The following is a 24,639-nucleotide window of genomic DNA, read 5'->3' as shown; positions in this document are numbered from 1 at the left end:
AAAAACCTCCCACCCGCTGCATTTCTTAGAAAAAGGACTGTTTCCCTGCCAGGGAAAAAAATCCTGGATCAACTTAGAAGGCAGACCTGGGCTTGGCAACAATCAAAGACCTCATTTTTCTGAATTACAGAAGAACATTTTTCTACATGTAAACTTAGAACGCCTCCTTCCCTCTTCCGGTTTTCATATATAGCGGAGGAATTTTCCTGCTCAATGAAGTTACTGTGCAAGCTCTGCTCCCTCTTCTCTCCTGCTCTCGCTTTCTTAGTCCAGTGGCCTCAACTTTGAAGGGGCCTGGAGGTGGGCAGTGACTGGTAAGGTGTGGGCACGACAGCCAGAAGGAGGACAGCCAAAAGGACAGGGTTCTCAGCTGAGAGAAGCAGGAAAAGCCCCTCCCCCACAGCACCTCTGCCCTTCCCAAACCATCCTCTCACCTGCTCCCTGTCCCAGGAGGGAGGCAAGGCAGGGAGCACTCTCTCACTTCCCAGAGGAGGGAATCAAGCTGCAGAGAGGGGGAGAAATTTGCTCCCTGAAGAGGAGCCGGCACCGTCCACCCAGGCAGGGCTCTGGCCCCCACACCCCAGCCCCCAGGTTGCAGTCGTGGCTCTGTGTCCCCAGAGCTCCAGCCCAGCCCTCCTCCCAAACACCCTCATCTCACTGCATCCTAGTGCCTCGTTCCCATCCTTCTCTGATATGATCAGACCTGGGCCCCTGGGCAGGGACCGTGCCAACTCAGTCCTTGACCCCCAACACCAGCTCAGATTGGCAGGGGAGACCTGGGGACACAGTGAATAACAAGAAACAATCACAGCAGCAGCTGAACATCACTATGGGCCTCCTGTGCCACAGGCTTTCCCCTCATCAGTTTCCCTTTGCGCGTGGTTGCCTATGAGGAAGATCATGTTGTTATCCCCACTTCACAGGTTAGAAGACACAGGCTGGAGAAGTTGATTCTACCACTCCAGGCCACGAGGATAATAAGCGATTGGAGTCAGGAGCAAATCTAAGTAGCTCGCAGAGCACAGTGTGAACGTTCAGGGAAGCCGGGTGCAGAGCCATCGAGGCCTGGGCACACCAAAGGGCACAGTGAAGGCCGGCAGGTGCGGGCAGGCGTGAGCAGCCATGGGCATCTGGGAAGAGTTTTGTGGTAACTCCTCCTGGTTTATGGACCTTCCTTTTTCACTTGGGGAACAAAGACTCTTTGAGTGCGCAGAGGGCCTTGAATCCCAAGATGACATCAACTGGGTGAGTCATTACTCCCAGGCGGCTGCTGGGAGGACTCAGCCTGGGGCTCTGCAAGCAAAACTTATGGAAAACCAGCTCGAGTAAGTAGGGGGCACACGAGGGGTGCTGGCTGGGGCAGGTGGAGATCTGCTGGAGGGTGCACCCTATAACCTGCAGCTCCCACAAACTGTCAGGCTGGGCACCGGAAGGCCACACAGAACCACCAGCTGGCAGGGCAGGCAGGGTCAGTGTAGACATCTGGACCAGAGGATTTCAAACAGCATTCTCTAGGGCCAGGCACGGGGAGGGAGCCAGGCAGGGAAAGGCAGAAGGAGGGGAGACTTAGAGGTCTCCTTTGGTCCCCTCATGCGCGCACACACACACTCATACACATACTCTTGCTGTTCACACCAGCCCAAGACCACACTCATACACACAGCCATATATACTCTTCTACATGCCACACACATGCCTTCACACATATTCACACACAGGCTCACACACCTTCACCAGCACACAGCCATGCACACTCACAGGCACCATCTACTCCCACTAACAAGCACGCACACACTCTCCCACCCTCCCTCACATGCTCTCACACCAAAGCCACTCAGACTAATTTGTTCAATATATTAGATTCCAATTCCAGCCTCATTTGAAGAAAGAGTTCTGCAGTTCAAACCTTGCCACACTGCTCCCACCCAACCCCACCCAACCCCACTCAAACCCACCACCAGCACCTCGGAGCACTTGCCCATATTCCAGATGTTGAGGTCAGGGCACTGGGGGGAGGAGGTGTGCTCAGGGGCCTACAGGGAGCCTGCACCCACTCTTTCTCCCCTAGTTACTTTTCTCGGTTCTTCCCCACCCTCCTTGTCAGAGCATTAGATTTGGGTCTTGTTTTCATGAGCATTGAACCCAATACCTCATGTTCTCAGAAGCAATGCCAGAAATGGCTGGTCAATAATACCAACAGCTGACCGGTACCCAGCACACCTGGCGCTGGGCCAGAGGATAGTACAGAGAGGTAGGGACTCTATCCAGCTTGGTTCCACAAGTGCAAGAGTGAATGCGACAGCTCATGTGCACTGAGCCCTTATTATGTTCTGGCACCAGATACCCACTTTTCCTAGAGGGCACTGGTTCTCCAGTCTGGCTACACAGCAGAATCACTAGAGATTTTTCTTAAATATGCATGCCCGGGGTCTACCCCATGGCGCTGGCCCCCTGGTCTGGGCATGGCCTGGGGAAGGGTTGGTACCAGCTCCCCAGGTGATGCTAACTCACAGCCCCCAAAACCTCCATCCCTCTTTTGCAATACGCATCTAGATGAAGGACCGAGGTGACTGGAAGTTAAATTACCTGTCCAAGGGCACACAGCTCTCAGGTCCCTGAATGTGTCATTTTATACCTTCATGTGTCTCTCTCTGCTCTTCTCCCTGTGCTCAACCCAAGGCTCCACACACCAGAAGTCATGCCCTCCCTGTTCCAGCCCTCAATGACCTTGGGACCCTCCACCTCTCCAGTCCCATTGCCCTGACCATCCCTCCCCCTGACTCTTGGCATCAGCACCTCCCTACAGCTCCAGGGACGGGCTGTGCTACTTGTGAGAGACAGTTTCTCACAGGCTCATCTTCCCAGCAGATTTGGGGCTGGGGCAAGAGGCTCTGGTTCCATAGGCCACCACGCAGCCCCTGCTCTCTTCTTTCTTGGCTGACCTGACATCGCCTCAGAGCTGGGAGGCGGCTCTCCAAGCAGTACGGTATTGGGGAGAAAGACTCAGCCAGCTCTGCCTTCAAATCGCAGCTCTGCATTTAAAAACCGTGCAATTTTGGATTGGCACTTCACCTCCTTGGACCTCAGATCTTACATCCTTTAGGAGGAATTTTGCAAATTGCTTGAGACAAAGCACATAAAATACTGAGCAGCGGGCCTAGCACGCATGTAACAAAGCACAGCGGTTGTGGTGACTATGATTGTCAATGACACTAGGCTCTTCTTGTCCCTGAACTGCTGTCTGTAACTGCCATGAAATTTTGTGCAATTTTCCTTCTGGGTCTCAGTTTTCTTACCTTCACTAGATTGTGGTGAAAATCATATGTGGCTCTAAAGGGGAAAATGCTTTTCCAGTTGTAGCCTGCTCCGTCCAAGGAATAATTAACATGACCAAAGGTCTCCGTACAGGTGCCTGGGAGTAAAAGTGGTGTTTTTCTCAGATGACTGAAATCTGAACGTGCCGGAAATACTATTGTGTGGCCATGCAGCTTCTAAGCAGTTTCCTACTCCACCTGGGAACAAGTTATCTTAGCTAAACTTGTTCATCTCCACTGTTGAGAGGCCTGTCTCAAGTAAAATGGGGCCAACCAAGAGAAGCTGGACATGCAAATCAGCTTAGCAGGCCACCTCATCTCCTCCATCCTAGGTAGTATAGAAGGCAAGGTCAGGCCTAACTGAAGCTGCTAGAAGAAACAGCAACTTAACAATAATAATAATGGCTCAAGTTCTCATATTGCATTGAAGATATGTCCCTAAGAAGATTCGTCCACATACTAACCCCTGGAACTTGTAAACATGACCTTATATAGAAGAAGGGTCTTTTGCAGAAATAATTAAATGAAGGTCCTAGGTCAGCCAGTTGGGCCCTAAATCTAATGAAAAGTGTCCTGGTGAGAAACACACAGGGGAGATCTGACAGATAGAAGAGGAGACAGTTGATCAGGACACGGAGAGCAGAGAGATGCACCCATAAACCAAGGAATGCCTGCAGCTACCAGAAGCTGGAAGAGGTAAGGATTATCCAACAGACCCTCCACAGAGAGGACAGCCTTGTCTATTATCTTGATTTTGTTGGTCTTTTTTTTTTTTTCGGTTGTTTTTGTTGTTTGTTTGTTGATATTTATTTATTTTGTAATATTTATTTATTTTGTAGAAGAACTGGGGTGTACACCTGAGGTGCAGGGGGTGAGAGGATTCATCAGAGACAGAGTGGGGAGCAGAACAGGTAGATGTACTGAAATACACTGCTGAGGGGAGCAACGGGCGAGACAGGAGAGGTCTGCTGTGCCATGTGGGTAGCTCTCTGGCTGGGGATTGAACTCAGGCCCTCACAGAGATAGCGCTGAGAATTAACTTCTGGACCACCAGAGAGGCCCTTATTATCTTGATTTTGGACTTCTGGCCTCCAGAACTTTATAAGAACAAACTTTTGTTATTTTAAGTCACCCAGTTTGTAGTGACTGGTTACAGCAACCAAAGGCAACTAATTCATTCATTGCATGCCAGGTATGCCAGGTAGCACTTGAATTGCGCCATTTAATATTCACGAGAACCTGGTGAAGAAAGTGTAACTGTTGTCTCTGTGGTACAGATGGGCGTGTCCAGCAAGCAATCTGCAGTCCTGAGGAAGCCCCCAAGGGGGCTGCTCCCCAGAGAAGATAGCAGGAGCAGAGGCCAGAGATAGCTCCTTCCCTGCCTTCGCTGCCTTCTCCTTGCCCTGAACTGTGGTTAAGGGGCCTGAAGACATCCAGGGAAGTGCTCTTCAGCCACAGTGGGAAGTGACCCTTTCCAAGGGGCACTTTCTAGATAGTGACATACCCTCCATGGGTGAGTTTCCCAGGAAGTACTAATTTCTCACCACTGTGCTATTAGCTGTCCACTTGCCCGTGTCTCCTACAATCTCTGAGCCAACTGGAGGGAGGGGCAGGCTGACAGTGTGTTCTGTTCCAACTATGTATCTCCTGCTCATACCTGCCAATGTGCTAGAGCATCCGCTGGAGCCACTGTGCAAGATGGCACGGCACAGGCTAGCCCCTGAGCATCCAGGACCAGAAGGGTATGGTCCTGCTCCTCACTCACTGGCCCCTCACCCTAGGGAAGCAAGACATTGGGGCAGGAGGCGCTTGAAAGAGTTACAATTCTGGAGCTTTCTAAGTCACTAAGTTGAGGCATATCCTTAGGTGTCTGGTGAACTCCTTGGCCTGGTTGACACCACAGAGTAATAAAATCTAGACAGTTGCTTTTCCCAAGTCTCAATTCATTCATAATTCACATTATCCCCACCCCAATGCAGTCACAGGGGAGAAAAGACACTGGAAGGAGAGGCAGGAGTAGACCTCCCGTCTTTCACTCTCTCCTGGTACCTGTCAAGGCTTCTGGCTGTGCCCACAACCAGCATCCAATGGCCAGCCCTGGGAGGTCTGGGCCCTGGGAGATCAGGGGTGTGGGACTCTGGCCCTAGTGCAGTTGTTGGTCTAGGAGAGAGGGTGAGACACCAGCACCCAGGGCCTGAGCTTGGGCCATGAAGCAAAGAGCAGGTGAAGGTCTACAGGGACTGAAAGAGGGAGCGCTCCCTGCCCACTAGGGGACCTGGGAGGATGAAGCACTAGAGATGAGCCCAGAAGGCTTTGCGTGGGTGAGCAGGGGGGGATGAGCAGAGCACAGGCAAACATCGGAGTCAGGAAAGCCAGCGATATGTGGGGTTCCAGCCACGGGAGCAACGCGACCCTAGATTCCCTCCAGCCAGAGAACAGAAAGGAGAGAATCCAGCTAGAGAGACAGACGAACAATGTGAAACAGAGGCGGACCATCCACCTGATCTCAGGACACCCAGGTAAGGTGGGGGCTTATGCTACCCCATTTTGCAGATGAATAAACTGAGGCTAAGGGAAGTCACGTCCACAGAGCTGGTAACTGGGGTGTTTGTGACTCACGCAGAGTTCACCTGAGGTCTTCCCCAGCTCTTTTCTACTCATACTCACTTTTGCAATTAGGAGACTGAAGCCAGACTACAGTGAGCCTTAACAGTCAAGCTAAGGAGACCAGAATCTATCCAATAAGCAACGGGGCACCCCCAAAGGTTCCTGAGGAAGGCTGAAGCTGACCATTTTAGGAGCCATCACCACTTCATCTCGAGCTGTCACTCCTGGCAGTCGGACCCCCTGCCTTTTCCCTGCCAAGGAGAGGGTGGAATTGGGTGATTTGGAATGTGGAGCAAAGGCGGTAGTTTGGCAACAGCAGGAGACATACTTTCCTGCAGCCTCTCAGCACTTGGCATGCTCTGCGCTGGGCAAAATCAAGCTTCCCTGGGAACAGCCCAGGACGTGCTCACAGAGGGTGAGTGGGTGAGCACAGATGCAGAGATGAGGGGCTGCAGCAGAGAAGCCACCAGCAGCAGGACCTCATGGCCGGGAAGATCCTTCTGCACTGACCCAGGCTGGGTGACCCCCCGAGCTGGGCAGAACCTCAGGAAATACAGTCTAAAGCACCCAGGTGAGACTACTGAGGCCCAGCCCGATGAGGTGACAGCCAAGCGCCTAGGACAGGTCACGTCCCGTGGCTATAGTGGCCCCTCCTGCCCACTACCCCAAAGAAGGTGAGGCCTGGGAAAGTGTTTGCACCCTTTCGGGGCCCAGCATGAGAATGAATCATAGGAGTCTTCAGGGGGGTCTGTGGTCCACATGCACAGTGCTTGGAGGCGGCAAAGCTGGGGCACAAACAGTGCAAGAATTCAGTGCTGCAGCTGTTCTCGAACACACTGCCTCTTTCTCCAGATTTCCCTGCTCAGCTGTGCACAGACCTGCTCCCGGTGGTGTGCTGGAGCCCCGTTCAGCTCTGAAATGGGATTTGAGTTTAAGGGAACAGTCAGAACAGATGGTGACCCTGAAGTCATATTTTGAAACAGGCTGACTCTTGTTTAATGTAGATGAAAGTGCAGCTTGATGGTCTCCAAGCGTTTGCTGGAGAGGAAGGGCCGGTGCAGAGTGATGGGGAGAGGGAATCGCACCTTCGGAGAATCCAGGAGATATTGCTAACTGGAGCTCAGAAATGGATGGTGATCTCAGGGGACACCCAAGGAGGGTGTGTCTCACCCAGGAGAAATGACATGGAATTCCTGCTCGCCAGTCCTCCTTGTACCACTTACAGTCTGTCACCGTGGACCAGTGCCTTAACTTCTCTGAGCCTTGGTTTTCCTATTTGGACATGGAGATGTCAGGGTGGTGGTGCAGGGTAATGTCAGGTCCTGAGCACATCTTGGTCATTCATCGTCCTTCCATCCACCCACCCATCCATTCATTCACAAATCTTATCAAGCACCAACCACCATGTGCGCAGCACTGCCAGTGTTGGACATCCAAAGTGAACAGGACAGGTGTGTCCTGGGCATCATGCCATGTTTGGCCCAGTGCAGACATCCTCATCCCTGGCTGGGCAGTACATTCACTTGGGGACTTCGGAATACAGATACTTGGCACTCACCCCATCAAATCTGGGGGGATGAAGCCCAGTGCTGCTGCTGCATAGCAAGGTGAAGTTATGGTCTAGGGACAGCTCTCACTGACTGTAGGCCGCTGTCCCTCAGCACCCTCCAGCTCTACCTGCCAAACGCGTCACCAGCCCCAGCAGGCAGGACCTCTGTCTAGATGGATACCAGTACTCTGAGCAATTTGCCCCACGTCCCAAAGCCAGCCTGGGATCTGAAGCCCACCTGATGTTCCCAAAGCTTAGCTCTCACCACTGCCAGGCGCATGAGAGACCCTCAGCACATGTGAATCCCTATCTCCCATCTTTCTTCCCACATCCTTGAAGAGGGAAGAGTGACAACACATCTGGAGTCAAGCAGCGCTGGGGAGTTTTACGGCGTGTATGACACCTCCCACCTGCATATCAGAAGACCCAGCTCTTCTGTATTTTAGCTGCGTGACTCCATCACGCCTCTCGTTCTCTCTGAGTCTCCATCAATTCTTGGAAAGCTAGAATAGACAATCCCTAAAGTCTAACTTTTTCTGGGACCTGAAGGTTCCCCGTGGGCTGTGATGGAAGTAAAATGTTTGGAGGACTTGGAGGACCCATCAGAAGTGGACCGTGGGAGCCCCAACTGAGATACATGAATGGTGAGCTGTGATTTCTCCCACAAGGAGCCACTATACGGCATGAACATGCTGGTAGGAGGCTGCCTCCACAGGGCGATTCTTAGAAACCTCGAACTTGAGTGGGACTGGCCAGCCTCCTGCATGCATATGCATAAGAGGCCTATTTCACATTCCACCCAGGCTTCCCAGGGGAATGCAGCCCCACACACTTATTCCTGGAAAGGTAAATGCAGGCTGTGGAAGCAAAGCTCCTGGGAGCCACACGCCTATGCATTTAATTCACATGTACTGAGCACCTGCTGTGTGGCAGGCCCTGTTGCAGGTGGTGGGGAGCCTGCAGGGACAGAGTCAAGTTCCATCCCTTGAGGAGTTGAAGCCCTAGCACAGGAGCTTGGGAGAACAGCATTCTCCCCCTTGTCAATGTCATAAACATCAACAGCCCTATCCACACACAAGCTCAGCAGGTATCTGCAGCCAGAGAAAATGTTTATAGAAGAGTGGGTTCTGGCACCCGTTACAATAATTCTGAGCATCCCACACAAGTTGGGGGCCTCAAGAGTCAATATAGCATCACCTCCACCAAAGCGTTTTATTATCAGAGAGAGGGGACCCTATACCTGAGAGCCCAGGTCTCAGTAAAGAGCTCGGCACTACCTCCCTCCCCTCACCTAAAAAACTCCTCTTTATCATTAAAGCATGTAAGTTTTGTGCTCCACTCCATAATAAATGTATGTTGTTTCTTTTAATGATATAAAAATGTTCTTTGTTGTTCCCCAATTGTCACTGGGGTCAAATGATATGGCGTTGATGCCACTGGCAATACGCCAAAGACCATGACCCCAGTTTGAGAAGCAGGTCTCTAAAGGAATAGGAGGGGCTTGATGCCTGCTCTGTACCCCACCATTTCTTTTTTTTTAAGATTTATTTATCTATGCATACAAGAGCTGGGGTACAGGTCAGAGATGTGGGAGGGTGAGAGGATTCACTGGAGGCAGAGAGGGGAACAGAACAGGCAGACTGATGAAATACACTGCTGAGGGGAGCAGCGGGCGAGTCAGGAGAGGTCTGCTTCACCATGTGGGTTTCTCTCTGGCCAGCCAGGGATTGAATTCATGCTACAGAGGCTGCAGATTGCTTCATAGTGCGGTGCTTAACCCCTTGTGCCACCAGGGAGGCCCTACCCCACCATTACTAAAGGAACTGGCCCCCTTTATGAAGACATCTAAACACCTCCCACCTGAGTTATTCCCACCCAAGACTTCATTTCTGTTCCGTGGTGAGTGAATTCTGCACTGCATTATGGACATACATTCTGAACACTGAGATCCAGCGAGAACCAGCAAAGAGATCTATCAGAGCCGGACAAGCCTCAGGGCTGGCCCAAGCCCCTAGATGCACACACAGGAAGGAGCTTTTCAAAGCCAGGACACACTGGAGTTGAAACACAGTGAGAATTCTTAAATCCTTTCCCCATGAGACTTTCATGATGTCTCAGCCAGGTGGTCTGGGGAGATCTGGGAGGTTGAAGGGGGCGGGGTGGGGTGGGGGTGGGGAGACTGGGCTCTAACTCTGGGCTCTCTCTCCAGCCCTGCCTTCCTGATATTTTGCTCAAGTCTCTTAACTACACTTCTCTTGTGCAACACCAAGCTGGGCACCCTTCATCCCAAGTCCAAAGTAACTTACTCTCCCGGAAGACAAGGCAGGTACAGGGAGGTGGCCGGTGGGCCCTGGGCAGGGGCATCTGTTCTAGAGCAAGGTACCAGGAAGTCAAACGCTTCCCTGGTATCAGGCTTGGGAAAGCAGCTCCTTGGTGGAGATTCTGCTTGCATCTCAGAACCCCCCAATACCTCCTCTGCCCCTGGCCTCTCCACCTTCACCATGCTCAGGCCTCACACAAGTTGCTTCTTCCATCCTCTCCTTGTTCTGTTCCCTCCATCTGGAACATTCCACTCCTCTTCCAACCCACCAGTCCCACCACCTTTTCCTGGCTAAACCTATTCACCCCTCAGATCTCATCTTAAATGTTACTCCTGGGGGATACTTTCCCAACACCCTAGAACAGATTAGAATGGCCAGGTACGTGTTTCAGACCTCCTAGACTTCTTCGTAACACCTGTTACTATTTATAAAAATATGTAAAAGTTTTTGTCCAGCCCTTTACTTGGTGTCTATGTCTCCCCGATTAGATGGGAGGCTCCTGAGGTGGGAACCACGCCTACTTGTTTATTGTTTTATGCCCAGCATGTGTACCAGGTTGCCTTGTACATAATAGGCAGTTCATAAAAATTTAAGTAAAAGCAAGTGAACAAATGAATTAATAAATGAAAAACCTACCAGGTTAAGATGACCAAGACAGTCATTTTCATCAAAGTCAGAAATGGTTGGTATTAATTCCATCCCTCCTACCCACCCTTCTTTTGCTGTATTTCACTTTTCCAACATCAGATGATGACTTCATCTCCTTTCACTGGAAGGTCAATGATTCTAAACTCCAAAGATGAGTGGCATTATCTCTGATCTCCTTGTGCAGGGTGAGATGCACTTGCAAATGAATTCCCATCCCTGATAGAATGAACCAGACACAAGCAATGCTGAGAGGGACCCCAGAGGGCTTGGGGACCACACAGTAAGCAAGGAGGTGGAACCTTCTTACCATGGCCATTACTGAGGGGTCGCCTGTGCCAGGCCCTGTGCTAAGTGTTTTTAGGGCCACAACCTCATGTGCTCACCACAAGAGCTCTGAGACAGGCACTGTTATTATCTACACTCTGTAGATGAGGAAACTGAGGCTAGAAAAGAATTGGTAAATAGTCCAAGGTGACCAACTAGTATATGCAAAGCCTGGAGCAAATGAACCCTGTATGACCCAAAGGCCCCAACACACCACAGGCCCCAGGACTCACACAGCCATATGCACACATGTCATTCAGGACCCCGGTGCAGGACCAGGGCCCCTGCATTTCTAACAAGCTCCGGGGTGATGCCAATGCAAGGACCCCAATTTGGGTTGCAAGTTTATAGAGGAGAAAAGGCAACATGGATTTCAGCAGGGAAAGGAAAGCATTCCAGACAGTAGGAAGGCATGAGCCAAGGCTGGAAGAAGGAAATAAACTCAGTCGATTCTGAGACCAGCAAGAAGTTCAGCACGACTGGAGCCAGGGCCCAGGGAGGGAGCTCGAGCTTCAGCCCAAGGACCAGGGAATGCATGAGGCTGAAATGGAAAGCATGGAAGGGTTTTAAGAGGGGGTGTGACATGATGGAACCTGTGGTTTAGACAAGCCACTCTGCCTGCTGCGAGAAGATCAACAGGGGAGGCGCCAGAGGAAAGGCGCAGCTGCGACATCCATTAGAGAGCCAGGCCCTGGGCCAAAGGAAGAATGGGCAAGATCAAATGCAGCAGACACTGCAGGGCAGCATCAATTTCTTTGCGAGAAAGCTACAGTATTCTTTGGGGGTGCTAAAATTGCTCAGTCACCCCGTGAACTAGGACTCAGAGCAGCAGGTATAAACGGACGGTGGGGATAAACCAAGGCGCACACGATGCCGACAAGGTCTCCAGCAGTGCTCCTCTTAGGAAGGGGGCCTAGCCACCACTTCTCCTGCGGTGAGCCAGCCTCTTCCTCTCTTTGCCGATGAAGGACCTGAGTCCAAGAGTGGAAGTGGGCTTGGTCGGAGGGCTCCTCGCCACAGCAGAGAAAATGAAGACTTTCAGCTGTCACTTAAGATCAGCCCACACTTGCAAATATTTAAACAAGCAAAACCATTTCATGTCCTAAACTGGAAACTCATATTCTAAAAGGGTGGGGGAAGGGGAGACCCTGAAATGGAGCCATTTACTCTAGACAGTTAAACCTGAAATAAAATTAGAAAATGTGTCACATGGAAAAACTGCAGGGAGAAATGGTTTCTCCCCCGCCCCTTTTTCTGTCTGTGGGACAGTGAGTAACTTGGCATTTTAACTCAACTGAGGGAGAGAGCAGTGGAAGTCTCCATTTGCACTAAATAGACAGTTTTGGGGATAGCTTTGTGCCTGACTCAAGACTAGGGTGTCTTTGAAGGACACGCTCAGCCACAAGATGAACAGATCTTCTCCCAGCTGACTCAGAGTTTGTCTGGAATTGAACTCAGATACCATAGAAACTGTTTGTGTGGACAGTGCTTTTCAGGTTCACCTGGTCTAACTCTTTCATTTTCCAGCAGGGGAAATTGGAGCCCAAAGGGAGACAGAGATTTGCCCAAGGCCGGGAAAACCAAAGCTGAGACTCCAGCAAGTTTCCACCAAACCCATCCTGTTGTCTTATTTGTTTCTGGCATGCTGGGCCCCTCGTGGCTGGTGTGCCGGGAATATAGCAGGTTTCCTCTGGTTTAGTCATTCAGGACGCACAGTTTGAGAACCCGTCTGTCTCAGGGGCAGGCACAGAGCTGGGGCTGGAGCCAACGGGAAAAATTGCCAGTCCAGATTCGGGTGGCCTCACCCTATTCCAGCCACTCTGGGTTGTGTGGTTTGAGATTGGGCTGTGAGGAAGAAAATTCTGTATGATGAGGCCAGAACCGCACTGGGTGGAGGACGGAGAGTCTCCAATGCCACACTAAAGAGCATTATAATCATTTGCTAAGGCTGCTGTAACAAATGACGGCAGATTGATGTCTTGCACCAACACAAATTTATTATCTTAATGTTCTGTAGGTAGGAAATCCAAAACAGTTCTTACTTGGGCAGAAAAAGACAGTGCTCCTTTCTGGAGGCTTTAAAGGCAAATTTGTTTTCATCCTTTTTCCAGCTTCCAAATTCTGGAGGCTGCCCACATTCCTTGGCTTGTGGCTCCTTCCGCCATCATCAGCACAAAGATGGCTGGTCAAGTCCTTCTCACATGACATCACTGACATCTACTTCCCTCTTCCACTCTCAAGGACCCTGTGACCACGCAGGGCCCATCTATGTAATCCCAGACTCGTTCCCTCTTTTAAGATTTATCAATATCCCATCTGCAATCTGAATCCCCTTTTCCATGTATCCTGACCTATGGTTCCAGAGATAAGGATGTGTACATCCTTGGAGGGCCAGGACTCTGCCGATTCAGGAGGTTAGCACAGGAAGATGACGATGTGTGTTCAGCAAGATGATACAACCAGAGCTGTTTTTACAGTGCTGCTCACACATTAATGTGCACACAAGTCACCAGGGATCATAGTTACAATGCAGGTTCTAATTGATTGGGTCTGTGGTTGGGACTGGAGATTCTGCTTTTCTTATATAAGGATCACACACTAGCTGATAGAGTAACTGGCGAAGCAATTCTGCCTTTCTAATAATACCTTCTCAGAGGGTGCTGTGACTGCTGGTGGGTCACATTTGCATATTAAGAAGCCAGAAGACAACTGTGGCTGTGCTGTGGGGGACCACCAGAGAAGCAACGAAAGGTGGAGATGGGGAGAAACTGCAGGGTGGAGTAAAAGGAGGTCAGGGACTGGCCTGTCTGCTGCAAATCAAGACAGAACGAGCCAGCCACTAAAATGGAGTGGCTGGAAGGAAAGAAACAGCTGGCTGACCTCCTTGGAGATGGAGTTTTGAGAGAGATGCTGCTGAAGATGCAGAAATGAAGGTCATTCATCATCATTGGTGTTTGGACTCTGCACCTGTGTTCTGCAAGATGGCGTGGTTGCCATTTTCCAGCATCAGAGAGCAGGTCTTCATTTTCCATTCATGGCATGTGTTCCATCCCTCATATATACGTTATGTCCTGTCCCTGCTGTTATGCCTGCCCAGGCCCCTCCTTCATCCATGTTACGGGTGGCAGTAGATGGTCTTCCAGCACAGAGTGGAGGCCACATAGAGCTGTGGTCAAGGGTTCATAATGCTGGGTTTTCACTAAGGTCCCCGCAGTCTCAGGCTTTGAATGATTCATTCATTAATCTGTTCAAATGTTCATTGTGTCCGTCTGGTGCCATGTCAGACACTGAGGAAACATGGATAAATAAAATAAAGTTCCTGCCCTCGAGGAACTCACAGGGGTGTGGGAAGAGGGACAGAGAAAGGTACTGACCACAGGGCACACGCAAAGTGGATGGACAAGCGGGGGATGGGGAAGAAGGAAGGAATCCATGACTCCATTCAACTAAGGACAGTTTAGGGCAGTAACGCTGGCACTGTCCCTTTAGTTATTGTCATTTTCTCCTTTTGGATTAAAGAAATAGTTGCAGCTGACAAAGGCAGGTGAGTTAGGTATTCTCCTGTTACAGGGAGTGTCAGTTACTATTGCCTTTCCAAAGAATGCAACGAAATAGCATTCTTAAAAATGGGTATTCAATAGACTCCACAGTTTATTTTAGGAGCTTGGGCTAGGAAATCATATAGAAAAGATCACAAACAGAGCCACAAGAATAGGGTCATCACAGGATTTACAATAGTGAACAATTGGAAACCGCCTAAGGGCCTAAAAGGGGACTAGTTTCACCATGGGACATGCATACAATGAAATACTATTTCAATTACAAAGAGTGAAAGAGCGTTAGGGAAGCATATTTAATGTTCCGGAGGAAGTGTAGAGAGGATTGTTAAGGGGGAAAAGCGAGCAACAAAACACAATTTACAGAATAAATGATCTATTCATTTTACAACATACAGTTGACCTTTGAACAACATGGGGGTGAGGGCACTGACCCCCTCCTACAGGGGGACTGGTTTCAGAAGCCTCCCATACCGACATCCAGAGTATGCTCAAGTCCCTTAGAATTGGTCCTCCATATCTGCGAGATAACATCTGCGGTTGGTTGAATCTTTGAAAGCAGAAATCTTGCAAATGTATTCAAATCTTCATTGTATCCACGCTCCCTACTGTGCGGAGGACCAACTGTGTTTATTGAAAACAACCCACCTGTAAGTGGACCCCCACATTTCAAACCATGTTGCTCAATTGTCAACTGTCTGTAAATGGAAAACAAACTTGAAAGATGGTCCACCAAATGTTAGTGGGGTTTATCTCTGACAAAATAGGTGACCTTTTTAAACTCTTCTCTCTTCCCACTTCCTCCCCAGGTTTTACAATGGCTGTTATTTTTACTATCAAAATTTTGAAAAACAATTAAAAACAAATGTCTTTCAAAGCCTGCTCACTTCTTCCACTTTCCCCCATCTTCGGGTGGAGTGGATTCCCTACTTAGGGAGTGCAGAGGCTTGCCTGCATCCGTATTAGCACACCCTGGACAAGTGTTCTAACATTCAAGCCAGCTGCTGCCCAGCCCTCTCTATTACTGGACTGTGATGGGTCCAGGCCGGCTCCAGAGTCTACTGCAGCTCTTGCACTCCCCAATCACCTACCCTAAAAGACCTTAGAAATAGCAGGCAGTCAGGAAGTATGGGAGGAAGTTGGAAATCTGTAATGGTAACCAGAACGCAGAGCCGGGCAAATGGTTATGAAGACTTTAACAGATATTTGCTTTGGGAGGAGGCTAGCTGCAAAAGAGCGCCTAGTAGTGGAGGGAGCTTTTAAGCTGGTTCCCATTTCAGTCCTTCAGTGATGAGAGAAGTGACTCTTGGAGAGGCCTAAGGCAGGGCTGCTCTCTGTAAGTCAGAGTCTAGCCAGGCTCCCCAAGTCTGGAAGGGGTCTCGGTGAAACAGGAGAGTGATGTCAGGGTCCTCTGCCTTGTCCAATTCCTTAAATCACCCATGGCATGCAAAAAGTGTGAAATTAATTGGATTAATAGGTTGGGTATGGTTGGGTTGCATGAAGTTGATTTGAGTTGGGGATACAGGGTGGGCTACACTTTTAGGTGTCCTAGGGGTCAGATTCCCCTAATTAGATTTGCCTAGGAAGAGGTCTAGACCCACTCCCAGGTAATGTTCCACCCCTAGATTTTTCTCTCTCCAGTAGGGTGAAGTATAGGAAGGGGGTGAGACAGCATGCCTGTCTCCTCCCATTACTTCTGACCCATCTTAGTTTTTCTGAACTCTTGTACCAATGGCAATAGCTGCTCTCACTTGGAAGGCTTAGTTATTCCTCCACCCTCCTTACTGTTTGCATCTTATTATAAGATTACCTCCTTTTTTATAAGCCTCACACACCCACCACCTTTATGACATTCTAGTACCCATAAATGTCATGAGGAAATTATGAATAAATCAATCTACACTAAAGAATTTATGGCTTAATGAAGAGATAGAGGTGACTTCTTTTACTAGATTTTAAAACATATTACAAAGCAATGATTATCAATACTATGTGGATTTTTTATTAATACATACATAAGACTCCAAGGGAAAAAATTCCATCATTAAAAGAATAATGATTTATATGATAACTGAAATAACATAATGATGGAAAAATAGTATTAGTATTTTGGAGAATGCTGGGTACTACTGGGAAAAGAGCTGATCACATTATATCCTAATCTGTGGCCCATTTTAAATGAATCAAGCAACAGACATTAAAAGAAACCTGGAAAATAAGTTCATCCATTTAGTCAAGAAAGAATAGATAAATGTATGATGTTAAACCAAAAAAAGGCTATAAAAAGGCTATGAAGAATAAGATGAATGGGCATAAAGAAGAAAATAAATTGTTTATACAACTAAATGTACTGAAAAAAAGATAAAGAGCAAAGTAATGTTTGTGTCAATTGCAGCCTAACTAGTTATTAAAATTATGAATGAAAAGACAATTGAAAGCCCCATAATGTACCCTGGTTACTCAGCCATAAGTTACCCCACACTTGGAAGAGCTGTGGCAAAATCGGAATGACTTTCACTGCAGGGGACATGGTAAGTTAGCTCATTCTCACTAGACCACAACTGGACCTACCCATTCATTCCTTCTTTGATTCAAACAGTTTACCAAGTGCCAACTTCTGCCAGACCGTACTAAGTACTGGGATTCAGAGTTGAAAGAGACTAAGTTCCTGCCTCCCAGAACTTTCCATGTAGTAGGAGAGGCAGATGAATAATCAGTGGTCATGGTCCAGTCTGAGAGTTGGGTGGGTGATACAGTATTACCCAGAGGAGAAAGACTCAACATGTCTAGCAGAGCCGGACGCCTTTCCAAAAAGGAGTCTTAAGGGAGGAATAGGGGTTGCCAGGTGGAGCAGAGGAAAGGCATTCCCTGAAAGGGGTGGGCCTACGTAAGCAAACAATGGTGAGGCAGCCATATCTTTTTCAGAAACTGGCCAGTGATTTGGTGTGAGCCCAAGTCAAGAGGGGTTCCATGTGAATGGAGACTGGGAGGCAGTCAGCGGCCAGACCACAAAGGGCTCTCTCTGGGGCAAGGAGCAAGTTTCCATCCTAGGTACAATGGGAACCCAGCAAAGCAATTGAACTAGGGAGTGGCATGATCGAATCTGAATCTTAGAAAGAGCCTCTCAATATATAAGAACTATCTAAGCATTTCTATTCTTTTGATGAGTGAGTCTATTTTAGAGGAATATTGTGAAAGGAAATAATTTGTTTAAAGATGTTTATCCCAATGACAACTGGACAAATGGGGCATGACCCACATGCTCAACATGCATTCATGGAAAAGAGAGACAAATATACGTATAGATTAACATTCAGAATTCTCTAAAGAAGATGAACAAATGGCCAAAAAGCACATGAAAATATGATCAATATTATTAGTCAGCAGGGAATGCAATCAAAATCAGAGGGAGAAATCACTTCACATCCACTAAAATGCTATAAATTTAAAAAAAAAAAAAAGGAATGGAAAAATCAGAGCTGGTGGGAATGTAACATGGAGTAGCCAATTTGGAAAGTAGTTTGGGAGTCCTTCAAAACCTTAAGCATGGGATTACTCCATGACCCAGCAATTTAACTTCCAGATATACACCCAGAATAATTGGAAACAAGTACTCAAACAAATCCCTGTACCCAAATGTTCATAATAGCACTACTCAGAATAGCCAAAAGGTGGAAACAACCCAAATGTGCCCATCAACAGAAGAATGGACAAATTGGTATATCCATACAATGGAATATTACTCAACAATGAAAAGCAATAAAGTACTGACACATAGAACAACATGGATGAAGCCCAAAAACATTACATTAAGTGAACAAAGCCTGACATAAAAAGTCACAAAGTTTATGATTCCATTTATATGAAATACCCAGAATAGGTAAACACATAGCAACAGACAGCAGTTCAGAAGTTACCAGGAATTGTTGGAATGGGGATGAGGAAAATGGGGAGTAACTGCTTAATGGAAATACAGTTCTCTTTAGAGCAATGAAAATGTTTTTCAAATTACATACAGATGATGGTTGTACAACCTTTGAATGTACTAAATGCCACCAAATTACACACACACACACAAAATGCTAGTTTTAGGTCACATGATTTTCACCTAAATTTAAAAAAAAAAGTAAATCTGGAAATCCAAATGTACAAAAGTATATGAAAAAGTCAACTTAATAATCAGGAAAATATAAATTAAGACTCCAATAGACATATAAGTAAGATTCCAATGGAAACCCATTAGAAGTTGAGCCTAGTGATGAGACCAAGTGATGGTCAGAATGGGAAGGAAGAGGGATTCTTAAACCAGGCTGGTGCCCATGTACCTCAGCAACCATAATGGAAACTGTGCTGGCATTATCTGCTCAGCTGCAGAATTTGTATCTCCTGTTACCAGGACTGCAGTCCCAGATATAAAACCAACAAAAATGTGTGCACATGTGTACCAAGAGACATGTACAAGAATATCCAGAGCCACAATAGTATACTGATAATGAAAGGAAACCAGCTGAATGTTGTTCAAGAAAAGTGGATAAACACATATAGATAAATAATACATTAATGTAGTGGAATATTATACAGCTATAAAGATGATTGAACCATAGTCACATACAACAGCAGAAATGAATCTCAAAAGCATAATATTCAGTAAAAGAAGCCAGACACCAAAGAATACATCCTCCATTGTATAAAGTTGAAAATTATGTAAAATGGAACTTCAGAATTTTCTAAAGGTAAGGAAACTATCACTATAAGAATCAAGATGATGATTACCTATAAGGGTAAACAAGAGGCACAGGGTAGCTTCTGGGGGGTAATGCTTTTTCTTGATCTGTTCCATGGATGTTGGCTCTGGGACCAATCATTGGATTATACTGATTGTGTGTGCTTTTCTGAATGGATGCTATATTTCACAGCAAAGAAGTTTAAAGAGGAATAAATTATTTGCACTTATCAGTACTTTATTATCAGAAATGAATTCCTTATGACACCCATCCTAGCCCCCACAACAACCTCCTTATCATCTAATAATGTCCTTATCATCTAACACAGTGGGTGTTCCAATGACACTGACTTTACTAGCTCAGCCCTAACCAACTAGGGTCACAAGAATCCACGTTGCGGGGCGGGGGAGGGGGGTGTCGCTGTAAAAAGGGGGGAGGTATGAAACACTCAGGAGCTGAGACTCTTTGGACTTTGGACCTCACAACAGCTCTAAATTGATATCAAGGAATCCAGCCTACAAACAGAGGAAGAGAAAGAAATACCAAAATTTCTTTCCCCAGAACCCTTTTTCTTTTGGGGTGGGTTGCAGCAAAATTCACAAAAAACCACAGAGCCCAACGCTTCCTTCTGCCACTGCCTATATCACATGCAAAATTGCAATGTTCCATGAGCTATGATGCTGAGAAGCCAAAACTAAGCTCCAGCTGCCCTTTGATCTGCAAGAAATGCCAGACTGGACTCTGGCAGAAAAAACTGTCATGGAATTTGGATCTTGCTCCCAAGGAGACAATGCGCTAGGCTGTCCCAGGCTTCCGTAGGCACACAGTTAACCAAAACACCCACCCTGCCCGGTTTCCTTCAGAGGGATAGGGGTGGCTTCCCCGTCTCTCCTTACCATACTTAATCTATGGAGACTCCATTAATCTCCTGAATTCAAAGAGGTCAGAGACTAATGTTTGGAGAATGTTCTCCACAGAGCTTCTAGAGATCTGGGTTCAAGTCCTGCCTTTTGGACTGGCCACTTCCCACACCTCTCTCACCATGGGTGCGCTCCTTGGTGAGAATGCCTACATTGCTTCCAGCACGGCTACTGCAAGGATCCAGCTTTCATTTTCATCACTTACTGTGTGTCTACTAAATGCCAAGGTGTGAAAATCATGTTATTTCTAATCTCTTTTTTTTTTAATTAATCCTCACAACATGGACTAGGAGGAAAGGAGAATTAATTAGTCTCCTTTTTCAATTGTGGAAACTTAGACACAGAGCAGTGCCCAAGATCACCCAACCAGGCACAATCCAAACCCAGGCAGATTGACAACATCTTAACCGAAATCTTTTCTGACTATTCATCCAACTGCCCAGCTCTCTACATCACTCATGCTTCCACTGCCCACGGTGGAAGTGACTCCCTCCATGAGCGCGCTGTTAGGCTTAGGGCAATTCAGTCCTGTTGTTTCTGGAGAGGCAAAGGCTCCAGGAGCCTCAGCGGGTGGTCACGCTTCTGCACCTGTGTGCAGCGAGGGCACAAGCCTTGTCCCTACAAACAGTCAGACAGCACGCACAGCTCGAGCATGGGCGCTGGGTGAGCTGGAGCTAACTGCCCCTGAGGAGCCGCTGGTTGCTGTCACTGTACTTAAAAAGTTTCTCTCGGCCCAAAATTGGAGGAGCCGCGCCCAGCTCAACCACCTCGGACGCCCAGACAGCTATCCAACTCCCCGACTGCCGGGCGATTCCCTTTCGCCCCCTAAGCCCCTGCCCAAGCCCGCGGGCGCGCACCGAGCGGCGAGGACTCCCTTTTATGTCCAGGAATGAGGCGCGCACCGCAGCCGCGCCCACCGCCAAACCAACTTCTCCAGGGCGCAGCGGCAGCCTGTGCCACCCTCAAGCCCGGTCGCTTACCTGCAGTGGCGCGGGTCCGGGTGACCGTGGGGAGAGACGCGGACACCAAAAGCACCAGCAGCAGGCGCCGGCACTGCCCATTTCTCCTGGAAAAAAGTGGCCGAGGGAGAGAAGGTGAGGCGGGAGAGAGGGGCTGAGGAGCCGCGGCGCAGGGATGCGGGTCCTACCTTGGCGCCATCTCGCGGGTCTGCGGAGCCCCCAGAAGGCGCGGAGCGGCCGAGCTCGGCGGAGGGTGGAGGAGCGCTGCGCGCCGGCCGCCGCTCGCCCTTCCTGCAGGAACAAAGGCGGCGTTGGGCAGCTCGACGTTGGGCAGGATCCCGGCTGCCGACCCGCGCCCTGAGTCACCCGCGCGCTCTAAAACTCGACTCCGCCTCGCCCTGCGCTCCCCCGCGCGCCACGCCGCGCCCCACTTCAGGCAGCGGCGGCGCACTCACGCCCGGGGCATCCCCGCGGCGCCGAAGACCTCCCCACGCCCCCTTCCACCCTCGAAAGACGCAGGCTTCTGGCAGCAGCTTCCACCCTGGGCGGCCTTAAGTAACCCTCCAGAATAGCCCCCCGCCAGAGCTCCTGCGAATCAGCGGGACACAGCTCCCTCCCGCCTGCGCGTCTGGCCTGGCCTGTCGGGGGCTGCCCCTCGAGCAAAATTCTCCTTTTAGGGGCCTAAGGAATCTTCACAATGGCCCGGGGAGGCTCGAACCCCTGTGATTTTCCTAATTGACAGGAGAAACTGAGGATCAGAGAGGTGGGGCGCGTTCCCTGGGTCACCCAACTGGACCGAGCTCCTGCAGCAGCCAGCCTGACTATGCACTTGCTTGACTGCCCAGGAGCAGTCCTGTTTTGAGGGTATAAATGATGCTATAATTAAATGCAGTAAAGTTAATCCTAATACAATCTTGTAAAGAATCTACTTTTTCAAGATTTTCCTCTCTATATTTTGCTTACACCCCCCAACTACCACTAGAATGTCAGCTCCAGAAGGGCAAGAGTTTATATTTGTTTTGTTTCCTGCCTAAAATATTACCTGGTAGCAGGAGATGCCAATGAACACTGTGTGGATGAAGGAACAGTCTGAGGGACTCCAGGCACTGTGAGATGTGAGGGAAATGAACCAGACTCAGCCTCCAAAGCCTCCAATGGTGTGTGGTTGGTGGGAGGGCTCAGGGTAGACTACCCCACCTGTGCAGAGCCTGCATAAGGCCTGGCATTGGCCAAACCCTCAAATGGTGGCTTCTATTACGGTGATTACCTCAGGCACAGTGGCTCAAGATGTTTGTGCCAGTGCTGAAACCTGCATAGTTCTGAGCCAGGAAAGCCTCACGGGCCTCTCTTCCTGATGCACTGAGTAGCCACCATGTGCCGTGGCTTTCTGGTCAGTCCCTGATTTTCATCTGGTCTCCCATTCTAGAAGGCAAGTTACCAACTGCCAAGTGAAAAGGCCATTTGACTTAGCCCTTGTAAGTTAAATCAAGCTTTTTTATGCCCTCCCACCACTAGCATTATGACCGGCACCTCCTAGGTGGCAGCACAGATGTGGGATGACAGATATGGACATGGTTCACTTGTGCCTATGATTGTGGACTCCTGGGCTCAGAGAGCACAGGGTGTGCACATGTGTAAATGCTCATGTGTGCCTAGAGGCGAGGATAAAGGGCAGTGGCGACATCATGGCAAGGAGGACCGCTGAGGCGAGACCACAAGACTTCAACACTGAGAGGGAGAAAGAACACCAGAGAGAGGCAAGAGAGAAAGCCCAAAGATTCGTGAGGGTCTGCAGGGCTCCATTGCCTCCTGAGCCTCCCAGTCCCCACCCCTGCCTGGCATCCCTGCCTGGTGTGCCTGCTGTACATGGTTTCCTGCTCCAACATTAGAGGCCTGTAAAAATCCACGGAGGGCTTTAAACTCTATCCATCTGCCCGAATGGACGGTGAACCTCCCCGCCCTGGGCGTGCTTGCATACAGCCCAGCAGAGGAGAGGTGAGCAGGCATGCTTCGCCTGTGTTATCTCATGTAATCCCAGCAGCCCTGGAAAGGGGGTACTGCAGTGATCCTCACTTCATAAGATGACAGGCTGAAGTTTAAAATATGCCCAGATTAGCATGTGACAGGTGCCAAAACCCATCCATGCCCATGAATAAGAGCATTAGACCCATGCCCTACCCCCAAGAACAAAACTGCAGTGACCCATGAGGCATGAGGGCTAATGATCTGGGGGATCAGGAGCTGGGGTTCCAGTTCAGTTCTAACCCTGGCTTCAGAGTGAGGGTGGGCGAATCCTGTCCCTGTCTCATTTTTTATTTCTTCATCTAACAAAACTGTATTCACTGTGTCGATGATTGGCTGGCATTCATAAGGGCTACTGCCATCAGTTAAGGCTCTTTGTTCTTCAGTTTGCTATAGTCCCCACCTCTCCCTATTGTTCCCCAACACCAAGGCTAAGAATCGTTTGCCGTTTAGCATCATACATGCATTCTGCCTTTTCTTATATTGAAGAGAAAGTAGAATAGACAAAAATGTGATATATGTAGATGGAGAGCACACACTCTGTGTTTCAAGAAACATGGGAGAACCTATTTCTACAAGTTTAATATACAAATAAAGTACATCTACACTGAAAGATGAAAACTTAGGTGCCATTATGAAATAAACCTGCTCCCCACCAGTTCTGTATTTTACCTGAAGGACAAAGGCAGAGCTGCATTTTGATTGGTGGATTTGATTGTGATCCTATTGACCAGTCCAAGAATATATGATACAGCCAAAGTTTTCTTTACCTCCCTGGCAGGGAAGTGCTGTGTCGTGAGGGTAACAATGAGAATAAACTTACAGCTGCCATCCAGGGAGGGCCCTTTTGTTCTGATGAGCACCTGCCTGTGTTTAGATATGCAAGGGGCAAGCTGATTTGAAAATCTGACCATCTAAGAGGAAAGAGGACATAAAAAAAGGAGGGGGTTGTGTCCGACACCTCCTGGGGCCACTGTCATTGCCGGGTCCTCCTACCCCAGCTCCATCTCTGTCCTGTATGTGCTCTATGGGCCTGGCCTTCTAACTGTGGGGAACTGCCAGCACCTGCTTCTCTTTACCTGCCCACGTGATTTCTCTGGCACTTGCAGCCTGCTCTGTCCTCAGCCCTGCAAACCTGAAGTGCTGAGGAATGAGCCTGCCCTTCTGCAGCCTGAGCCAATGCTTGCAAGGAATGGTAGATAAAAGCCTCATTCTCCTTTTTCAGTTGGTGGGAGCCCCTAACCCCCACAGTCTCCATGCCCCTACACCCTCTTGCCCCAAGTGCACATTGAACACCTCTAGCTTCCTGTCCCAGGACTTCCCTATTGATGCTGAGGTCAACCCTCTGCTGTTCGCGCAGCATGCGCAGCCTGGACAGGCAGTGGAAATAACACCCCAGGAAGCAAATTTCCAGCCAGTGTAAACCAGAAATCCATCTCCCTACTTCTGGATGCACCATGCTGAAAAGTCATTTGTAAGGCTTCTCAAGAAGGTGGTCTCTCGACACTGAATAATCAGGCATGTGTAATGCTTCTTGGTCCTTCTCTCCCTCATTGCCCTTTTCTCCACTTCTGCACCCCAGGAATTTCCTCCCTAAGACTGCTGTCTGCATAAACTAGAATAAGGTAGATGGCGGAGTTTATCTTTCACACTCTCACATGTATCTAACAAGGTATCTAAAGGAGTTGTTTCTG

General features: G+C 48.8%; 1 protein-coding gene across 1 annotated transcript in view; it reads right to left on the bottom strand.

Moving 5' to 3' along the window:
* Nucleotides 1-21,288, bottom strand: part of COL15A1 (collagen type XV alpha 1 chain) — a 96,351-nt gene extending 75,063 nt beyond the window's left edge. The window contains exons 1-2 of the mRNA XM_037494223.2: nt 21,112-21,288; nt 20,945-21,030 (exon numbers count right to left, since the gene is read on the bottom strand). Coding sequence (XP_037350120.1) covers nt 20,945-21,030; nt 21,112-21,122 — 97 coding nt within the window. The 5' untranslated portion in view covers nt 21,123-21,288. The remainder of the gene's footprint in view (nt 1-20,944; nt 21,031-21,111) is intronic.
* Between the last annotated feature and the right edge of the window lie 3,351 nt (nt 21,289-24,639).

This window comes from Talpa occidentalis, unplaced genomic scaffold (genome assembly GCF_014898055.3).
Source record: "Talpa occidentalis isolate TD23 unplaced genomic scaffold, MPIMG_talOcc4v2.1 talOcc4.7, whole genome shotgun sequence".
Classification (NCBI taxonomy): Eukaryota; Metazoa; Chordata; class Mammalia; order Eulipotyphla; family Talpidae; genus Talpa; species Talpa occidentalis.
Note: the sequence above shows the minus strand (reverse complement) of the source record. Positions and strands in the feature narration are given on the sequence as shown.